The 20,928-nt window shown below is 39.0% G+C and overlaps 1 protein-coding gene across 1 annotated transcript in view; it reads right to left on the bottom strand.

The window, feature by feature from the left end:
* grin2da (glutamate receptor, ionotropic, N-methyl D-aspartate 2D, a) overlaps positions 1 to 20,928 on the bottom strand; it is a 259,454-nt gene that overhangs the window by 146,357 nt on the left and 92,169 nt on the right. The window contains exons 2-3 of the mRNA XM_024798509.2: positions 8,530 to 9,148; positions 6,262 to 6,399 (exon numbers count right to left, since the gene is read on the bottom strand). Of these exons, the coding sequence (XP_024654277.2) occupies positions 6,262 to 6,399; positions 8,530 to 8,979 (588 nt within the window). The 5' untranslated portion in view covers positions 8,980 to 9,148. The remainder of the gene's footprint in view (positions 1 to 6,261; positions 6,400 to 8,529; positions 9,149 to 20,928) is intronic.

Here is a 20,928-nt window from a genome sequence, read left to right on the forward strand (position 1 = left end):
TAGCACACAGCATATGACACATTCTCTCAGCTAAGAATCTATTTCACTCTTAGTCAAAGTCAAAGTCAACTTTATTGTCAATTCTGCCACATGTACAGGACATACAGAGAATAGAAACTACGTTACTCTCAATCCCTAGATAAAATAGCAAATGAACATTTAAATATAAGAGTGATTAAAAAATGCAGGTAAAATAATTAAAAAGTAAACATTTAAATAAATACAATACAATTTTGCATATAACAAGAAAGCTATACAATATAATGGGTAAATGACATTGGGTGTAAACCAGGCAGAGTAGTGCAAATAGGCAAATAGTGCAAATGGAGAGCATAACGTCATGAAAAGCTGGAACTTTCAGCAGGTTTTAAACTGAAAATATTAACATAACCTCCAGAGCAGGTTAGGTGTGCATATTAAGTTGCAATGATGATCCATATGCTTTCTTACTTAACCCTTTAAGACCTACCATAGAACCAAGTCCGCCAGAGCTCATCTTATCTTATATTTTTACATGTAGTGCCATTTTGGGGACTATACTATACATCAATACAACCATTATAGCCCAAATTTTATATGCATTAAGTCCATAGTAACTACATAAATTGCAAAAAAGTGCAATTAAGTACAAACAAACTGAAATTTGTTTTTGTTCCATATATTTCTAGTTAGAGAAATTTAAGAGGTTTGTCCCACAAAAATGTTGCACAAAATAGTTTCAAACACGAAATTTATTTTTGAGATGCACCAGTTTTTATATACTGCAGGAAAAATGAAAATAAATATTATAATCCAAAAAAAAACCCACCATATGCATCAAAAGAAACTATTTCCAGCAGTGCAATTTGAGTTTTAAGCATCCCAGAAACTATTCAGAAAAGCATAAAGTCAAACAGGAAGTGTTTTGAACAGCAAACAGTTTTTGATCGGCAAAGCGTGTTTTTGTTGCTGCAAGTGCTTTTTATGCAGTTTTTGCAAAGCCATATGTGGAAGGAAACTGTGACCTAGGGCAAACTTATGGCACAAGATGTAAGTACAACTCTTCCGGTTTCATATACAAAAAAAAAAAAAATAATAATAATAATAATAATAATCATTGCGCTAGCTGACGTTGTTCCGGTTTACAAGGATTTAAAAATAGTTACGCAAAACGGAGCGTGCCCGCTCCGACCGGTTTTAAAGGGTTAAACAACTTAGGAAATGCAGGGTACACCCTGAACAGGTCACCAGTCCATAATAATAATAATAATAAACTTTATTTATAAAGCACACTTAAAAACCAAGGGTATGCCAAGGTGCTTAACAAGTAAAATAGAGTATAGGAGGAGGATAATAGAAATAGGACCAAAGCAAGTACTAAATATGCAAACAGATAACTGTCACTAATACATAGGAAAGCAACAGGTACAGAGCAAACAAGAATTTAAATGAGCATAGAGGTGCATGATATAAAATCATAAAAGAGATATTAACTAGAGGGAAAGGCAAGATTGAATAAGTGGGTTTTTAATCGTGATTTGAACAGTGCAATGGAGTCAGATGCGCGGAGGTCGAGAGGAAGGGTATTCCACAGTACCGGGGCAGCCAGAGCAAACGTACGGTCACCCCGGGACTTCAGTCGAGATCTGGGTTGGGTCAGAAGTAGTTGAGTGGCAGATCTGAGTGTTCTAGCAGGAGTATGTGGTTTGAGAAGTTCACTAAGGTAACTTGGCGCTAATTTATTAATAGTTTTGAAAGTAAGGAGTAATATTTTAAATTGAATACGGTACTTTATGGGCAGCCAATGCAGGCTAGCTAGGACAGGGGTAATATGGCAAAATTTCCTGGTACCAGTCAAAAGGCGGGCTGCTGCATTTTGGACTGTTTGCAGTTTAAGAAGAAGAGAAGAGGGAAGACCATAGTACAAGGAGTTACAATAATCCAACCTGGAGGTCACAAAAGCGTGAATAAGCTTCTCCAGGTCCTCATGCGGAATATAATGCCTAGCCTTAGAGATAAGGCGCAGTTGGTGGAAGCTAGATCTCACTACAGCAGACACTTGCTTATCGAGTTTGAGCGAGCTATCCAGTCCATCACAGGGATAGCCATTTTAAGAGAGAACTGTCTTTATTAGGCTAAAAGCTCTGACTTTGCATTCAAAATAACTTTCCAACTCATTAACCTATTTTGTTTTATCATTCTTTTGAGTCTGTTTTATCTTTTTGTTTTGTGGCATGGTTCGGTCAGACCTCCATCACAGAGAAAAGCTCACTGAATCAGATAGTGAGATGGTCCAGTCGAGTCACAGCCTTGTTTAGCCTCCCTGTACCCCAAACAGTTACACTGATTGATTTATCAATTCTTAATAATGGTTCCTCTACAGCAGGGATGGGGAACTCCAGGCCTCAAGGGCCGGTGTCCTGCAGGTTTTAGATGGTTCCTTGATCCATCACAGCTGATTTAAATGGCTAAATAACCTCCTCAACATGTTGTGGCGTTCTCAGGAGGCCTGGTAATGAACTAATCATTTGATTCAGGTGTGTTGACCCAGGGTCATATCTACAACCTGCAGCCTTGACCTAACCCTGCTGCCATCACTAAACTTAATAGGAACTTTTTTTCTTTTAATCTGACTCATCTTGTCTAAATACCAAATGTATATCTGTCAGGTTTATATAGGAGTGTGTTTTGTGAAGTGATGCCAAATGCTATCATGTTTCTGTAAAGCAAATTTAGCTATGGGTATAAGTAAAGTAACCTTGAACTTTAACCTTGGTTTCCACTATAGAACAGGAGTAAGAATACCGTTAGCAGAAAATGCCATCAGTGAGCAGCCAACACGATAATTCACATGGAGCACTAAACATGAATGAAAATAAACAACAATTGAACATGGCTGCTGGTTGATTACAGGAAGTAAAAGACAATCTGGATCTGAATAAGGGAAAGCTGCAGCGTATATATGAGTGACTGATTAGCTGATTGAGCACAGCTGTGTCATATAATTGACAGGAAACGGAACAAAGGGCAGATGTATGATGAACTGAAGCGCACGACAAACAACATTTACAAAGTAGAACAGAGTGAAAGAAGAAGAGAGTCAGAACCATGATTCCTGGCGATGAATAAAGTCTCTTCTTATCTCATTTTATCAACTGGCAGAGGTTTGCAGCAGCTCCTCTTCTTTGATTGCAAGACCACAGATTTAAAAACCTCAGGTCACTGAGTCTACAGATAAGATTATTTAAAAGGTAAAATACATATTAGACTTTGTAAAAACCCAAGCGTCCATATTTGAATTAGTGGCATAAACATATGGAGTCTTTGCTGGCTCTGTAATGATTCTGTACCTTGTGCTACTTCAAAGGAACCTCACAGCCTTCTAGAAACAAAGTTGCTTTTGATTACGAATATGCCGACAGTTCAGTGCCTGAACGTGTATCATCAACCAGTATTTATATTCATCTACTCACAGAACTGCAACTGAAGTTCATTTATGTAAAAATCACAATAACCACATCGTATTGTCAAGATGATCCACTTAAAATAAATTGGCCCACTTATTTCACATCACACCTGTCGCAGTGAACTGCTTTGTTAGCTTGAGCTGCTTATCGCTAATCACCGTCAGAAGGCATTACCTTCTTGCCACACTCAGATTAACTAGCTGGAGAGCAAACACCAAATAATTGGCCTACAACAATGAACAAAGCAAGAATCGTTTTAAAGAAGATGCCACAGTCATGGTTACTAACAGCTTCACGAATTTTGCCACTAAAATGGTGATCAATACATCAGTGGTGGGGAAAAAGAAATAAAAATAAAAACACAGTTACTGCAATTACTAATCCACCACTTCCCAGCTGTACGATAGTGGATTGCATTGTTACTCACACAGTCTGCTTCTAATGTCAAAAATCCAACACATTTTTCTTCACTGTGAAACTGCTGATGCTGACGAGCTCAGCAGCAGCACCAACAAAAGTGGAGCAGCTCGAGCAGACATTTGCTTTCTCTTCATCATGCTTACCAAGGAGATCAGAGGAGCAGTTTTCTGACTTTTTAAAGTATTTAGAAAATAACTGCCTCCTACGAGAGACACGTAGGATAGAAGTTACATATTTCTCACCAGCTCTATTTTTTGCTACCGGAAGTATGACATACACCCGACTTTTTATATAGAGAGAGTTACATCCATATTACTCACACGCCTAGATAATCTGTCAACTCTAAAGCTTTTTTTTTTTCTTTCTAAAAGAGTTATGAGCTCTGAATCAAGTCTGCGCCAGCCCTGCTTCTACAGTATGCTGAGACCAAGGTGGAGAAAAGAAGTGAGGAGAAAGTGTACACTTTTAATAACTTCTCAGATTTCATGTCTGGCTCATCTACATAAAAGGTGCCATGCTGCTCTAATTTATATTCTTATATTAACAATCAATCAAATCACAATAGTTGCCATCCCTCACAGTGCCAAACCTGCAGAGAGTGATCACAACGCCGCAGTACCGCTCATTAAGGTTTTGAGCTTCTTCGTTTTGGTTTTGCAGTTCACAAATTTCTGGTTTAGTCTCACTGCTTTTATTAAACTCATTTTCCACCACAGCAGGCAGCCATCAAAAGACTTCCAATAAACCTATTATACACCACCTGCCCAGCACCAAACAGCAGACACTAAGTCGGGCTGGCAGTGCGAACTTAGAGGTTTTAGGAGCTAATGGACTGATATTTCCCAGCTCGAGACACAAAGTGGAGTGACATCCTGCAGGTGGCAAAAAAATTCAATTCAATTAAAAAATAATATTTGATGAAGTTTCAGCTTTGAGGGCAAAACATTAATTTTCTTGCTTGAAATCGCATTTTTAATTATTTATCAAAGTAAATGTTTAAAAACTAATCTGCCAAGTCAATAATGTAATTTTCATGAAGAAAAAGCTCATTAGGAAAGCATTCTTATCCAGTGTCAGATCGCAGAAGGTGTGATTCTTCACCCACTTAATCAGAAGCAAAAGCAAAAATGAACAAATGTGCCAGTAATTTAGTGATCGTACATAATCTAATTAAAAGACAGTGCAAACAAAAACGGCAAGTAGAGCTTTAGCCATTACTCAACCATAAATATGCTTTAAGTTAATGGATAGATTCATGTTTTCACAAGTGAATTTTAAAGCAGTCACATCCAAATATAGACACAATCCCTGCTTTGCTTTTCTGTAGCCCACATTTCTCTGTTAAGCTCCAACAAAAACAGGAACTTTGTCCCAGTAAAAATGCATCTTTCGAGGTTATCCACTTCATCCATGTCAGACTACTTTTTTTAAAAACCTTGGCTGATTAGAAAACGAGACACAGGTGAAAGTGATTACACACATGAAGAGGAAGTAAAACTGGTATCATGAAGCCATGAAAGGAAAACTGTCCTTCAAAGTAAAACAGGAATAAAACAAAGCTCTGAATCAAGAGGAATCCTGCTCGACATGACAACAGAGAAAATGGAAAAGGCACAGAAAGATGAGCCAGAAAGGCCTAAAACAACTAAACATGAACCATGACACTGGAAACATCTCGACCAAATAACCATATGGTAACATCAAGCTTGAAAGATTGAAAATCACATGAATTAAGACTCACAATATGCCAGAATCAGAACAGGGACCCAAAAGCTCCACAAAAACAAAACTCCAACTGTAGAACAACAGCAAACAGAAGGCAAAATACAAAAGCACAAAACAGTGGAAGCCTAAATGCTAACTAGAAAAAGGACATACCAGCCATTTATTTCACTGGTGAACGGACTCCAGTGTTTACATCGGTGTGTAAACTTTGTCTTAGTAATAAAAAAAACTCTATACTACAGCAAGAGGTGAACGTAAAAGCAGACAAGGCAGCCAATCAGATGAAACTCAGGGAGGGGAGCCCTTAAACAGACAGGAATAAAAATGGCTGATGGAAGTGGAAATGAGCATTGGAGAAAACATGACATGATTGCACGATACTACCAGGTCTAAAAGGCACAATTTGAACTTCTTTTCATGCAGATCACTAAACATTTTCATTGGTTCTAATTTTGGTTTCACTAAATATTAACTATAAAATATAACTTTCAATTAAAAATACCAAAAACTGTTTCCTGGCCCCCTTCAAATGGTCTGAGGAGGTGAGGAGGCAATTATCACTTGGCTTATTTCTTAAAGTGTTTCATCTTCCAAGCCACAGAAAGTTCTTGGTTTAGTTCAAATGAAATTAACTGGGTTGGTGATGCAATGATAGGTAATCCATTTTTACCTGTGGCTCTCTTCCCAGACTGGCTCCTCCCCCAACGGCAACAACGGGAACCCCTGTCTGGGCAGAAACGAACTCCAGCATCGGGGCCAGAGGGGCGCGGTTCGGCGGTGGCGGTCTCTCTTCCTCAAACACTAAACCCTGGAAGTAAAACAAAGGTTGCACATTGAAACCTGGCACATCAGACGGAAGACATTACATCAGCTTCATTGAGAAGCAATTTCATAATCATCTCACCAGAATTATATTCATCAAAGCCATTATTTATTTATTTTTAATCGTGGTGCTCCGAACCCCGAGAATAATTCAAAGACTAACCAAGTGAGCAAAAGTTAATGGAACAATAAGTACATTCACATGCTGTTCACAAAATTCCTGATAGCACTTCATTCTAATGAAGACTGTATTTTCTTATCCTGCTCAGAAACTGAATCTCTCCAAAGACTTTCCGAAATTTAATGAAGTCATGAAACATCTATCAGATGTTGGGCTTTGCTTCTCTGCTTGGCAATCAGTGTTCAGAGATATAATCAGAGTTAAATCCCTGCAGTGGACTGGCATCCTGTCAGGACAATGGGGTGTGTTGTACCTGTGCTGCTTAAGCTGCTTCACACCACAGAAACAACAGATAAGCTCCTGGCTTATGGGCCACCTCAGCTCCTGAAGGGCCTGCTAGGTGTGGCTGTTGCATGCATGCTGAACTATTTCTGCAAAATCTCTGTCTCTCTCTCGATATATATGATTTCTTATTGAAATCTGTGTTGCTAATGGTGTTTTGTGTGACAATTTTTTTCTAGAAATCCCTGTCACATTATAAATAAAATCATGAAAAATGCATGAACTTCTGGTGAGGCTATTGCTTTACATAATAATATGAGGTGGAGCTATTGTGATTTGAGGTTGGCTTGATGACTTAATGCTTGTTTTCTTGTAGCGATTCGGGGAAGTGGATTGAAGTTAAGTGTAGATGACAGCTCAATTCTCAAAGGGAAGCATTTGATATGCAAATAGCTTATAAACAGGACCTGGAGATAGGGTGGCAAGTGTTACTTAATAGTTAATATCATACTTGATCGAAGACATTCATAACAAGACCCTTCACTCTGCTAACATGAAAACAGACAGAGACACAGATTGGATACATGCATGCATAATGTATTTTTCTGTTGATGAATGGATGGATTAATATATGGCCGAGTAAATAAATCAGCAGTATAGTATGCAGCACATTTATTACCTCTCTGTATGGTCACAAGCAGCTCTCAAGTTGCAAACTCAGATCTGTTCCCATCCACAAGAGTCATACTATGAATGAATGAGTGAATAGATGAACAGTGAACATGGATGAATAGAATAAAAGCACAAAACACCAAACCACGACACTTCCCTAACGACCTAACACATGCATTTCTCTACTAGAAACCTCTGTGACGCGTCACAGTAAGAGTACCTGAATTATCACATACATGGTCCCATGCATGAAAAAGCATTCACTGATTCATTTAAAGCCACATGACCTATCAAGAAGGTAAATGAAAAGAACCTCACGCATGCTTTCCAACAAAGTCCATCTGACAGTCACAGCGCTTCATACTGAGACTGGCCAACTGTGCAGATGTGAGTAATTATGCAGGATTTGGAGTTCTCCTTTTATTCTTCCTCCGTAACACCTTTTGTCAGAGTGCATCACTGTGACCAACTGGTAATTTCAATTAAATGAATCCTCATTAAATCTAATAGTGATAATTACAAAAGCTGCAGTGATACAGAATCCTTTGTACGTCATACAGATGATGATTATCATAGTACTGAAGAGCCATTCCAAAACGATTAAGGCTACTCAGATTACATTCAGTCTGAACCAAACACACTGCATATAATCTTAATCTTTCTTATCTTTAAAAAATATTTTCAAAGTCAATTAATTTTCTTGAAGACCAGCATTGTTTACATCAGTATTTCTACATTTGAACTGTTGTTGCATTTGTTAGTGCTTTGCTGTCTTTATCGCTCTGCCTCTTGTGAACTAAATTTGTCTCAAAAAATGATTTATAGGGGACAAAAAGTCATGTACATTATCATATATAAGATGTTTAAGAGTAACCACATTGGATCTTGACATCCAGCCATTATCACATTTTGACCTGAAGGGAACTTTTTTTTTTTTTATCACTATTTATGATGATTTTGTTCCAATTTTGGCGATGTTAACAGTTTCTCTCTTACAGTCTTTGGGAATGTAACAGTAGGTTTGTGTACTTGTTTGTCTACCTGCAGTGGTGTTGTGGCCAGCAGCTCACACAGCTGCAGCAGCAGGGTCCCGGGACTGCTCTCATTCACAGCCAGGTAGATGACGTTGGCCTGACCCGAGGGCGTCATCACCGTCTCCCCCACGAGCGCGGCCAGCGACAGGTGTGACGAGGAGGAAAATGAAGTCATCTCGGCCACTTCAGCTAATGAAGCTGTCTCTGTTACTCCCCTTCCTCCCCCTCCTCCCGGACCGTTTCCCGGACCGGGCCCCGGCTCCCCGACCCCCGCACCTCCCGCCACCGGCGTCTCCGGGAGCAGGGAGGAGCCCGAGTGGACCACGGCGATGTTGACACCACCTGAGTCCCTCTCTCTCTCCCGGGGCCGGAGAAGCAGGGGGGGCGAGGGGCGCGCGGGCCCCGTACAGGCCAGGACAGCCAATAGCAGTGAGAGGGCGGGCCTTGGGGCCACCATGGGGTAAAAGGGGGGCCAGTTGCAGCTGTCGGAGGGAGTTTGGCAGGTGGGGTTTGGGGATTTAAGGGTAGTGGGTGGTGCCTCTAGGGAAAGAGGGGAGGAGGAGAGGAGGGAGGGTGGTGAGGGGGTCGGCGGTTCACAGTGCTTCACCTGATGAGGAGAAGAGACCCTGGAGAGGGAACAGAGAGAAGAGCGTGTTTGAATGAAGAACTGCAGCTGACCTGCTGTCATACAGCTTCTCTAACCATAACACGCATTTCAAACAGTCACTTATTTTTCTTTGTTATATATCAAGTATGCATTTATGCATTATCTCAAGTGGGACGGCTGATTTATGTAGGCGTTGTGAAACACTTATTCTCCAGTAAACAATGTACATAAATGACACAGTACACCTACTCATCCTTGAATTTAATGCTTCTGTTCCGACATCCTGCAAGTCTGTAAACAAAGGAAGGATTCAGGCAGGCAGAGGCTGCTAATTTTCTTAACACCGCTTGCATCCCTAACAGCAAAATTCTGCTGACATTTCAGATTAAATAGGACAGCACATAAAAGTTAAAAGATTCACATTTGTCAGAGTGCAGTGCAAAAACTCCAGTGACTTTATCATCAAAGGTGCCATATCAAAACGAGGATCTCGTGGATTAATTCTTATTCCAAATACAACATGGGGCTGAAGTCTGGAGAGGATAGTGGCTTTTATTCTTGCATTCATAATGGAGCAACAGAATTAAACCAGAAAAATCTCATTAAGCAAAACCATCAAATCCTCTCTGTCTATGGACCAATAAGAAAACACCGGGTGCCTTGTTTCCTTTATATTTATCAGGCCAACGTTGCATCTGAAGTCCTTTTATTCAAGTAACAAAACATGTCTAAACTCAGCAGTTTAGTGTTATTTCACTGGTCTCAGTGCCAGCTCATGTCACCTGCCCTTCTGCCCATCCCATTTGCAAATCACACATGCATGTCACAAAATGACACACCACCATTTAAGTGGCTATAGCCTCACTCATGTTGCTGCACATCTGCTACCAGCTTTGCAACTCGTCTGCACCTTATGTCCTCTTTGTCATGATTTGTGTGAATAAATGATGAATAATCCTGAAAAGAACCATTGCAGTGTTTAGTGTGGAATCCAGCACAGTAAGCAGGTCAGGTCATTTCCTCCGAGATAAAAACCTGTCTTCTGAACTTTCTATCTCTAACAAATTTGGATTGTTTTTCGGGGTTTGTTTTTTGCACCTTTAAGCAGAGACAGAGAAGTGAGTTGGAGCATGGCGTTGTGGGGATGAGCCCAAAGGAACAAGCAGGAGCAAGACCACAGATAATAAATGGAGAGAACAACTGGAATAAAGAAACAAAGAAAAACCTGCAGGTGACAATGGTATAAAATATGAACTGAGGCATGAAAGGAGTAGAAGAGCCTCAGATAGAGGAGTGTAGATTCAGCTGCAGAGAGAACATGCCGTTTGTGTTTGTAAAGGAGAGCAAAAGGGTGAACAGCGAGACCTCTGTGGATTTATGAAAGTGGAAAGGAAGGAATGTTAGGAATATGCACAGAGCACTGGTGTGTACATATAAGTAGGTGCAAAAGACAGATAAAGAAGGGCCAACCAGTGCATCAGTAGATGGGCAATATGGTAAATGGCCTGTATTTGTATAGCGCTTTACTTAGTCCCTAAGGACCCCAAAGCGCTTTACACGTTCAGTCATCCACACATTCACACACTGGTGATGGCAGCTACATTGTAGCCACAGCTGCCCTGGGGCGCACTGACAGAGGTGAGGCTGCCGGACACTGGCGCCACCGGGCCCTCTGACCACCACCAGTAGGCGGTAGGTGAAGTGTTTTGCCCAAGGACACAACAACCGAGACTCTCCGAGCCGGGGCTCAAACCGGCAACCTTTCAATTACAAGACGAACTGCCAACTCTTGAGCCACAATCACAATATGACTGCAATGAGCTGCATACTACTGTATATAATGATTTCTACCTATAAAATAATAATAATAATAATAATTTGTGCATGATCTAACATTATGACCAAAGTCCAAATGTTCCAGCTAAGCTGAAATGCACAGAAAAGGCAATCACAATAAAGACTCTGCTGCAAATTCCCTCCAGAGCTACCCTTTGGCACTGTAGTTGATGGTTTTCCAGAGGAATCCTCGGGGGAAGTAATGATTATTTTCCTCATATTTCCCACTACTAGTTGCTTAAGATGTTGATTATGCAAATGCACACTTTGAAGTTTCTGTATACTACAGTCTAAGCTACGCTTCTGCCAGGAGGACTACCTGCTTGCATAGTTGCAATGAATGAAAACATGTTGACTTTTACTCTGACAAAAATGAAAAATCTGACACTTGTCTCCTTTGCAACTTGACAACATTAACTGTAATATAATTAAAATTATCCAATATTGAAATACTGTAATAATTCAAATCCTTAAAATGCAGTAGTCTTTGGTGAGCAGGTGATCTTTAATTTATTTCATGAAAATTATTCTATTTGAGTGAATTTTAAAAGTCTAAGTCTGTAATTTTTTTTAATGATCTAGATTTCATACTTCATCAGTTGTCTGATCTTATAAGTCCCATGATTGCTGCCTATCTTTATACGCGTTACACATTAAACAAAATTATTACCATCATGAGGTTACCCAGATCCCTGTATATATGTCTTAGGTCTGCAGTCATAAAATAATCAGTCTGACAAGGATTCGTCGTTGCAAATATGTGTAGGTAGGCATTCATGGGCTCTTAGAAATACCCAATTGGATAAATCAACTAAAGATAAGCCTTAACAATATACTAATATGCACCACTGCAGCTTGCTTTTTCTCTCAGTGTCCTTTTGGTTGGTTGATGTTGGCTCATGGTAGATGGTGAAACAAACTGCTTGTCCAATCACAAAATGAAAAGCAACTATTCGTGTGCCTACCCTTGCCCATACAGGTTCCAAGGACAATTTCCCAGATGGCTCTGTGTAACAAACCATCTGTTGTGTCAGGTTAATCATCAGGTATCCCACCTGACAGTCATGTACACCTTTCTGCTGCCTGTTGTGCACTTTGACCACTTGATGATGATAATAATAAAAAAAGAAGCCACAATTCAACAGCTGACGAGGAACCTGTTTACCGTTTGTTGGCTGCATCGCCCTTAAGCGTTGCACACGTTCACACATCTAGGAAGTGAACCACACACACACACACACACACACACACACACACACACACACACACACACACACACACACACACACACACATATCGACTTAGTTGTTCCGGGTTAAACAACTTGCTCGAGGGCACCTCAACTGTAATTGCTGAGGGAGTCAAGAAAGATGGTTTTTCAGACACAGATTAAATTTTACAATAGTTTGATAAGACTCTGTACACTGTGCTCAGCTCTACTAAAGATGTCCATGTAAGAGCTAAAAGAGGTAACAACACTATCCTGCAGCAGGTTAACATGTAAGTCTGCCTGACCGAGGCACCACAGACATTTCCTCCCCTCTCACTGTCTAGTTGAAATAGGTAGAAGACTAACAGGCTGATTCTGACACTATTTTATTTCCACTTTTTACCAAAGGAAAAATGTAGAGATCAGAGATTTGATCAGGACAGCTGACACAATAATATGTGGATGAAGATGAAGCATCTAAACAGCATGATAAAATAAAACATTAGCTTAGAGACCCGTGAGGCTGGAACACAATCATATTACAGAATCATTACCACCGTAAAAATACAACTATTGGGTAAAATAATTCAAGCAGCATATTCTACTGTGAACTGATCCCTTATTAATCACATACTGAACATAGAAAATAATTAAAGATATTATAAACAGACTTGTATTAAATACAAAGAGTGATGTGAGTACATAGAGATACACCTACAGAGAAATCATGAAGCCACGGCTCTCCTTGGCTCTATAGCTTACAGCGAGTTTTAGTTTATTGTTACAGCTGTGCCTTTACTTCACTTGGTTTTGTTTACTGTCACTCTCATTGTTTCATTTACGTAAAGAAGACAGCTGCTTTGTGGAGAAATCCCACTAAGCAAAACGTGGCAAAAAGGTAGCGAACGTAGTGGGACATGGTTGCTACAAGAAAGTGAATCAAAAATTTACATTAAACAGACGCGACTAAGATTACAAAGGTGATTCAAGTGTCTGTGAATGTGATGTTTGCTGGTGCCAGATGGGCTGGTCTGAATATTTCAGAAACTGCTGAGCTAGTGGAGTTTGAAGAGTTTACAGTGAAAGGTCTGAAAAAGGGAAAATATCAGTGAGCAGCAGTTCTCTGTAACAGAATTCCTTGTTGCAGCCAGAGGTCAGAGAACAGTCTGACTGTTATGATCTAAGGTAACAGTAACTCAAATAATCACTTGTTATCACTAAGATATGCAGAAGAACATCTCTACACACACAACACATTGACCTTTGAAGGTTACGGCAGCAGAAGACCACACCAGGTGTCACTGCTGTCAGGTAAGAAATTAAGGTTACAGCTTACAGCCTCTCTGAAATTAGACACCAAAATGCTGTAGAAAATGTTGCCTGGCCTGATGTGTCTTTATTCTGATTTCTACATTTTGGAGGGTAGAATCAGAATAAACAACATAAAAGCACGGATCCATCCTGCTTTCTCTCAGTGACTCAAGCTGGTGGTGCTGTAATGGTGTGGACTTTTTTTCTTCGTGTCCCTTAATTCCAAATAAGCATTAATTAAACCCGACAGACTGACTATTGCAGCTGACCACGTCCATCTCTTTATGACCACACTGTACCCTCTTCTGACGTCTGCATCTAGCAGGATATCGTGCCATGTGACAAAGCTCAAATCATCCCAAACCAGTTTTTTGAATATGACAGTGAGGTTGGTGTCATAGTGTCTATGACCTCCATGGACTGTGGAGATTGCAGTTCAGAGCACCTTTGGGATGTGGTGGAACAGGAGATTCACATCATGAATCTGCAGCAACTGTGTCACACTGTCATCACAGTCTCGACCAAAATCAACGAGGAACGTTTCCAACAGCTCTTTGAATCAATGCCTCAAAGAATTAAGGCTTAATAAAGTGGCAGCTACGTGCATTTCCTAACTCTGTTGTCTCAGAGTTCATAATTGTACACAGAGATTTAATTTAATCAAGAATTTGCATATATTGTATATATTACAGTACAGAGCACTGTGACCTAGTTACACCACCTCCTATTAATAAATGTTAAAGTGAGCAGTGTGCATTATCAGTACTATCCTCTAGTGGATAAGATATTAAGACATCACTTATCTACTCTACATTAGTGCATTACTAGGTTGCTAAAATGTCTGCAAGAACTGATTTCCCGGGTGAGGACAGAGAGACCCCAGTTGTATCTTTCACATAAAAATCCAGCTTTAGTTTCTCTTACGCTGTCAAACACCATCAGTCACACACTTCAGTACATTCCAGAAGTTGATAAGTGTTGTAATTTTCTTTTTGGGTGTCCCCTCAGATAACCTCTTTTCAGTAACAACATTATCTGTTTTTAGCTTTAGGGTCAAAATTGGAGTTAAATCTAATGTAACTGACTGAAAGGGGGAAAAAATGTGATCTCTGCCACTAAAGTAAATCCTGATTCTTGTGCAATGCTGCCAGTGAAGGAAAAGGCTGGATTGTAGGGGATCATGGATTTATATTACAGTTTCATAAAGGGCCATGTGTCGTTCCCAAATGGATCAAGAAACAGCAGCAGGAGTCATTTTACAATATGTGAATATGCGGATGTGAAATGTAGTACCTTCAACTGTATTTAAGATATACAATATTCATGGGATTGCGTGCGTTTACTGCAACTGTTCCTGTGAACATTCCGCAATATACTGACGGGACTGCAATGCACAGCACAAAACAAAGCTTTAAACATGTCCCTTCGGCCTGAGTGCTGTGTAATATACTGCCAAGAGCAGTCCGGCAAACAGAAGCTTTTTCTAAGCATTACAGTGAATGTGAGGATATAAAGTATATATTACGCTGTGGTTCCATATTGTCTCCAAACTCTACTTTCTTTTTAGCATTTCATAGCTGGTGAATTAAATTAATGATATGAAGAAAGATATAATTGCCTTTATTAAAGTAAACCTATTATGCTTTAATATATTCTGCCACTTACATATTTTTATAGCGCTGATGGTCCAAATTACCAATAAGCAGCCCAACGTTTTTATGATGTTGACTGAGAATGTCATTAATATGATCATATCAGGTTCTAAAATGGTTTGTTTCATACTGTGAACTTAATGTCTTCACATGCAATGAGCTGCACTATATGAAAGTAGGGTCCACAAATATAAAATATGGAGTTTAGCTCTCCTTTAAATGCAAATTTTTAATTTCCTGCTTTTAATTTATTAAAAGCAAAAACGAAACGAGCCTATGAACATGTTCTTTAGTAGCCACTTTAAAATTCTTCACATGACAGAGGCTTTGTTTCTTCCATGAGGATTAGTGTTTCATAGCATACAAATTGTTCAATAAAATAAAAAGTGTATGTTTTATTTTAGCAAGATCATCTTCATAATGTGTTAAATTGACGTGCATTTAAAAAACATTAAAATGATGTGCTCATGTTTGAACATTACAAAGATACATTAAAATGTTGTTGTTCATTAGATTGTAAAAAGCCTAAAACTCAGCCTGATGAACACCAGACCGAGTGTGACATTGACACCGTCACATAGTAATATGGAAAACAGAAAATAGAGAGCAAGTGTGTGACGAGACTTGACTTTCTTCCAAAAGACGTTGGCAAAAAGTTGGTAAAACACTAAGTCCTGAAAGCTTGGTGTAATACTGAGACATAAGCCTGACCATAGGTCTTATCATCCTACCTCACGAGTGCAATCTCAAAATTTATTCAGCCACAAAGCAAAGATTTGTGAAATACCTGAAGCCTGAAAACTGGAGGTGCTTTATAAGAGCAGACCAATGCAAATGGTTTTATAATGAAACGTTTAGCAGTCAGACATGAGTGGCTTGATTGAATGTTTATGACTTTCTTTTGGATTTAGGTGTTTTTTTCAGAACTGAAAAAGTTGCTCAAATTTTCTTGCAAGTGTATGAAAAATAAAGCAGTAAGGTAACATTTTTCTGTGTGAACCATCAGAGTCGCTCTGCTTAAAATGTAATGAATGCTGAAGAGCATACAGAGAGACTGCATGTGAATCATACCTGTTATGCTACATAGTCTTAATACCAGTCATTAGTCATGCTGTTGGCCTTGGCTATACTGTGTATACAGGCTCAAGCTGTTGACACTTATCAGACTTAAATACACGGAGAAAGGGAAGCAGTATGAGGACTGCAGGCTGCCAAACAGCAGACGCACAAAGCTGTCAAGACACCAGCATTATCACAGCTTTCAGTGACTGTCTGTTTATTTAAAGTAAATGGTAAATGCTTGAACCAAACCTGTCCATTTAATTTAATTTCTTTTATTTTCTTGCCTGCACATCTTAGGGACACACTTCATCATGTGGCACACGTGGATGCAGCAAAGTCACCTGTGCTACTTTATGCAATTTATAATGTAAAGTAGCCTAATACCCCATACTGTAGAAAAGCTGTGTCTTTGCACATACAGAGTCCGTTAAGAAAGGAAATACTTTGAAGCTATTTTTGGCTGAGTCTGATCAGTGATTTGATTAATGATGATAAAGGTCGCTTGTTATCTTTTCTCCAATCTTCACTGTGTTGTAGCTGTTATATTTTCTTCAATATTGCTCTTTGCTGCTGCAGTGACCCACTTTCCCATCGGCATCGTTAAAACTTCATCTTGTTCTATGTTGTGTTATCTTTTTAGAGGACAAGATAATCTTCATTGTATCGATTAAAGTTAACGTGTGCCACAGGGCAGTTGTGTAAAGAGAAGTGTGGAACTGAAAATCATTTAGCATCCTGTACATGTAGCAGGAATTTTGACAGGCCTTACGCCTGCCTTCAAAGTGACATCAACTACTTGATGAGCTGTTCTGGAGTTGTGAATGGTAAAAATACAGTAATTTAACCTCGAATCCAAACAGTACACTACCACATATTCTACCGCGAATCAAATTTTTCTTGACTCCTTTGGAGGCTGCAAATATACATGAAATGACGTGGATCATTGCGCACTTGTCAAATGCAATAAAAGAAATGCAGAAAGGTTTCAAACTTTGGAGGAAATTACTTCTCTTTTAGTCATAGTCTACATGGTTATAGCAAAGAAAGAAAGGACGAATGAAAGGCAGAAAAGAGAGTGCTAGAAAGCCAGAGATACAGTGGCTACAGTTTTCTGATGCATCGAGGTTTACTGATTGGCCTCTGCAGTGAGAGCAGTGTAAGCATATGGCTTTAACCTAGAGGCAGTATCTACTACTTGGCACACAGAGCAGCAAACAACACATGCAAGTCATGCAGTATTCATGGTCCTGTGTTGGTGTCTGTAAAACTGGAAATTCACCTGAATTAGACCTACCAGGGCTAAACCACACAGCTGTGCACAGTTCTTCAATGAGCCAACAGGAAGTAGCCCGATGGCAATGATGGCACGCATTGGTTGCAAAGTTGACTTGAACAGGAAAGACAATGGCAGCACAATAAAAGAAGAATGGACAAAACAAAAATTATAAGCAAGGAAAACTATGTTTGGTAACTAGGTAGGTTACCAAAGGTAGGTAGATAGCAGGTTTTTCCCATGAAAAGCAATTATTACTATTACCTGCTGCCAAATTAGCTATATGTTACCCTGTTTTAGGTGATTATGCATAAATTATGACTGATGGGTGGCACAGGAAGCCATAGTTGAATAAGAAGCCCGGAAGCTCCTGAAACTTGTCTGTCGCCATTGCGGATAGCCACACATCAAAGGTTGATTCAGACACATCAAAAATCCTGAAAAGGGTACTTACATAAACAGTAAGATAAAAAGTTCATGCCAGTTTTTCAAGTTACACATTTTTAACATCACACCTATCTTATATCTGACTGTGAACCATCTCATTTTTCTGGAAGGGAAAATGACCAGAAGATTGACCAGTCCAATACATGTAAGTGTTCTGCCAATGTTGTGGTTACATTTTAAATTTTGTGTGAAAGTTTACCAAATCTGAGACTTATTCAAGAATATTTATGCTAATTTACTTGGCCTCTGTTAAGAACTTAGCTGATTCTAACAGGTCCTATATCGATTTAAAATAGTAAAAAAATAGTTGCAAATGAACCTTTTTGTTGAAAATCTTGATATAAATAATATGAAAAAGCACCTCTGATAAAAAAAAAAGGAAAACCTTGTTTGTGGAATTAGGATTGTTAATTATTCATTTTTTATTGAATGTGCTTTTGTTGATGCTACCGGAATTGACATTTAATAGGCTTAATTAAAAAAAAAATATGTAAAAAAAAAAAAAAAAGGCATGAAAAATCTGAAGTGAACAGCTGTGGTGGCAGTAAATGTGTCAAAACCTGGATGCAAATTAAGCTGTTGTTGGAAAAACAAATTGCATCCTACACAAACACTCTCCGGAGGGATGAGAACAAGAAATGTCAAAGCGGCGGCTTGTGGGAAAGATGCTAGAGCACATTGTGCATTTAGCACATTGCAGTGCTGGAGAGATGGATGTTTTTCTGTGCCTGTGTGAAGGCTGCTAATACATGATTGATTATCAATCAGTATTCTGCTGCCTTAGAAACCGTGGGATGCACCAGAAGCATTGGAACAACTGGAGCTGTGAAAGCAGACACCAAATCCTGTACGTGTCAAACCATATATGTTTAAATTTTTTAAATTCCCTGTATGACCAACACAACAGCTGTGCTCAAACAACGATCTGCAGGTTGAGGTGTGTGTGAGTGTGTGAGTATGATTATGTGTGCACAGAAATAATGACTACTAAAAGAAAGATGAAGATGTTCAGCAAGAACCAAAAAGAAACCACACAGACAGAGAAAAGGTGTAAAGAGGATATGCAGAAATGCAGTGACAACAGCGTCTGCAGAGGGGGAAGGCAGACGAGGGGTGGGGGGAGGAGCGGCTGGCAATGTACGCAACGATCAATCACCATCACTTTATGTCAGCATACTCACAAAGTGGAGTACAGTGTGTTTCCTTAGGAGCTACGAACCTCCGGCTCTGAGGGCAGAGCGAGCGTGGCCACTCCCCTGTGTATTGATTATGGCTACTTATGGCACCCACGGGTTTCATGTTCCTTTTCATTTTTCTCTTTTGCTGCATTTCTTATAGAACATACTGCTCTCATGCTGGCAGTAGAGCCAATCACTCTCATTCCACCGAGTGCTGCTACAAAATTAATTAACTTTACTGCACTCTGCCTACATTTTTAGCTAATGCTAATTATGAGAACTTTTCATAGATACATCACGCTAAGGAAATTGGATTCTCTTTGCCAGTATTCCAGTATTTTATTTATTTGAGGAAACAAATAAAGAAATTATATTTTGTAGTTTTGTTTGTTTATTTGTTCTGGTAATCTCAGTGTCACACCTTAGCTAAGACATTAGACACTAGGGTCCCACATGTGGTTACTTTAAGTAACAGAAAGACTTTCATTATTATTATTATTGTTAATTACAAATAATTATAATAATTTGTAATAAACTGTGACAAAAAGATTATGTATGTGTGTGGATGATTTATTTATTTAAAAAATAAACTTTTTTTTTTTTTTACCATAGTTGCTTACTGTGTTATGAGATCAGTGTGGACTTTAATTACTTTAAAAACGAATCAATCACTAATTATTTAATCACTCGTGATGATTTGATGTGGACCAGTATATGCTCTCTGATGTGAAAATAAATGTTTTGCTTGGTGCTGTATTGTCTGATTTGGGCTTTCATGTTCTGCAAAGAGGCAGAATGGACTTGTGCTGTAATTGTGTGCTTAGAGCAATACAAAATGATACAGAATGGGAGAAGCTGATTGACAGAACGTTTCAATAATTGCTTCTTTGCTTGCTTTGTAAAGAATGTGAAGAATGTGTGTAGGGCACAACGTTAGATATAAAGAAGAACAAGGAAAGTTAGCAATGGGAGTTTTGATTGAAATTGAAAGAGTAAGTTATTAAAAGCAGGAGATTAAAAAATCTACCCTTTATTTTTATAACCATGCTGCTACAGTAAGAGGCATTCTCACTAGTGCAATATGATGTACCAAACAACAATAACTAGGATCATTAAAGGGGCCTATTATGCTTGTTTATATATGTTTTATTTTTGGACTCTATCTTACTCTTATCTTATCCCATAAACCTCACTTCATCCTCTGACTGCAACATGCTGCTTTAACCCCCCACCCCCTTTTTTTTCCGCTTCTAATTGGCTGTACTGTGCAAAAAGAAGATTTGAACAAGAGGTGGGCGGGGCCGTTTTACTCACAGTTAGTGTGGGTTTTCCACTTTTTTGACATTATACAGAAAAACGGATTTTAAAAAAACCCTGTTTGAAACAGTATTTAGAGCACTCTAATGTTGCTGTTCTACACTCAATAAAATATTGCACCTGCCACTGTGACCGTAATAAGATAATAAGAAAAAAACACAATAGATTTAATTTAACAGTGATTTAATTTACCGCCACAAGATCTATGCGTGATAGCACTTTAGTACAAATTGTGACTTTTTTTTTTTTGTTGAAGTCAAATTAGTAATAAAAAATAATTAGAAATTAGACAGATTTGATGTTCAATAGAATAGCAATTACAGCAATACAACATAGCAATTAAAGGATATTGCTGAGTGTGTGACTATTTTGACTTTTTAGTTTGTCTTCTCCTAGTGATGGTTGTGCAGGAAAATCCCAGTAGATCAGCAGTTTCTGAAAAACTCATACCAGCCCAGCTGGCACAATCAAGCATGCCTAGTTCAAAGTCATGTAGACATGGCGTGTGATTGG

The sequence above is a fragment of the Maylandia zebra genome, linkage group LG22, assembly GCF_041146795.1.
Source record: "Maylandia zebra isolate NMK-2024a linkage group LG22, Mzebra_GT3a, whole genome shotgun sequence".
NCBI lineage: Eukaryota > Metazoa > Chordata > Actinopteri > Cichliformes > Cichlidae > Maylandia > Maylandia zebra.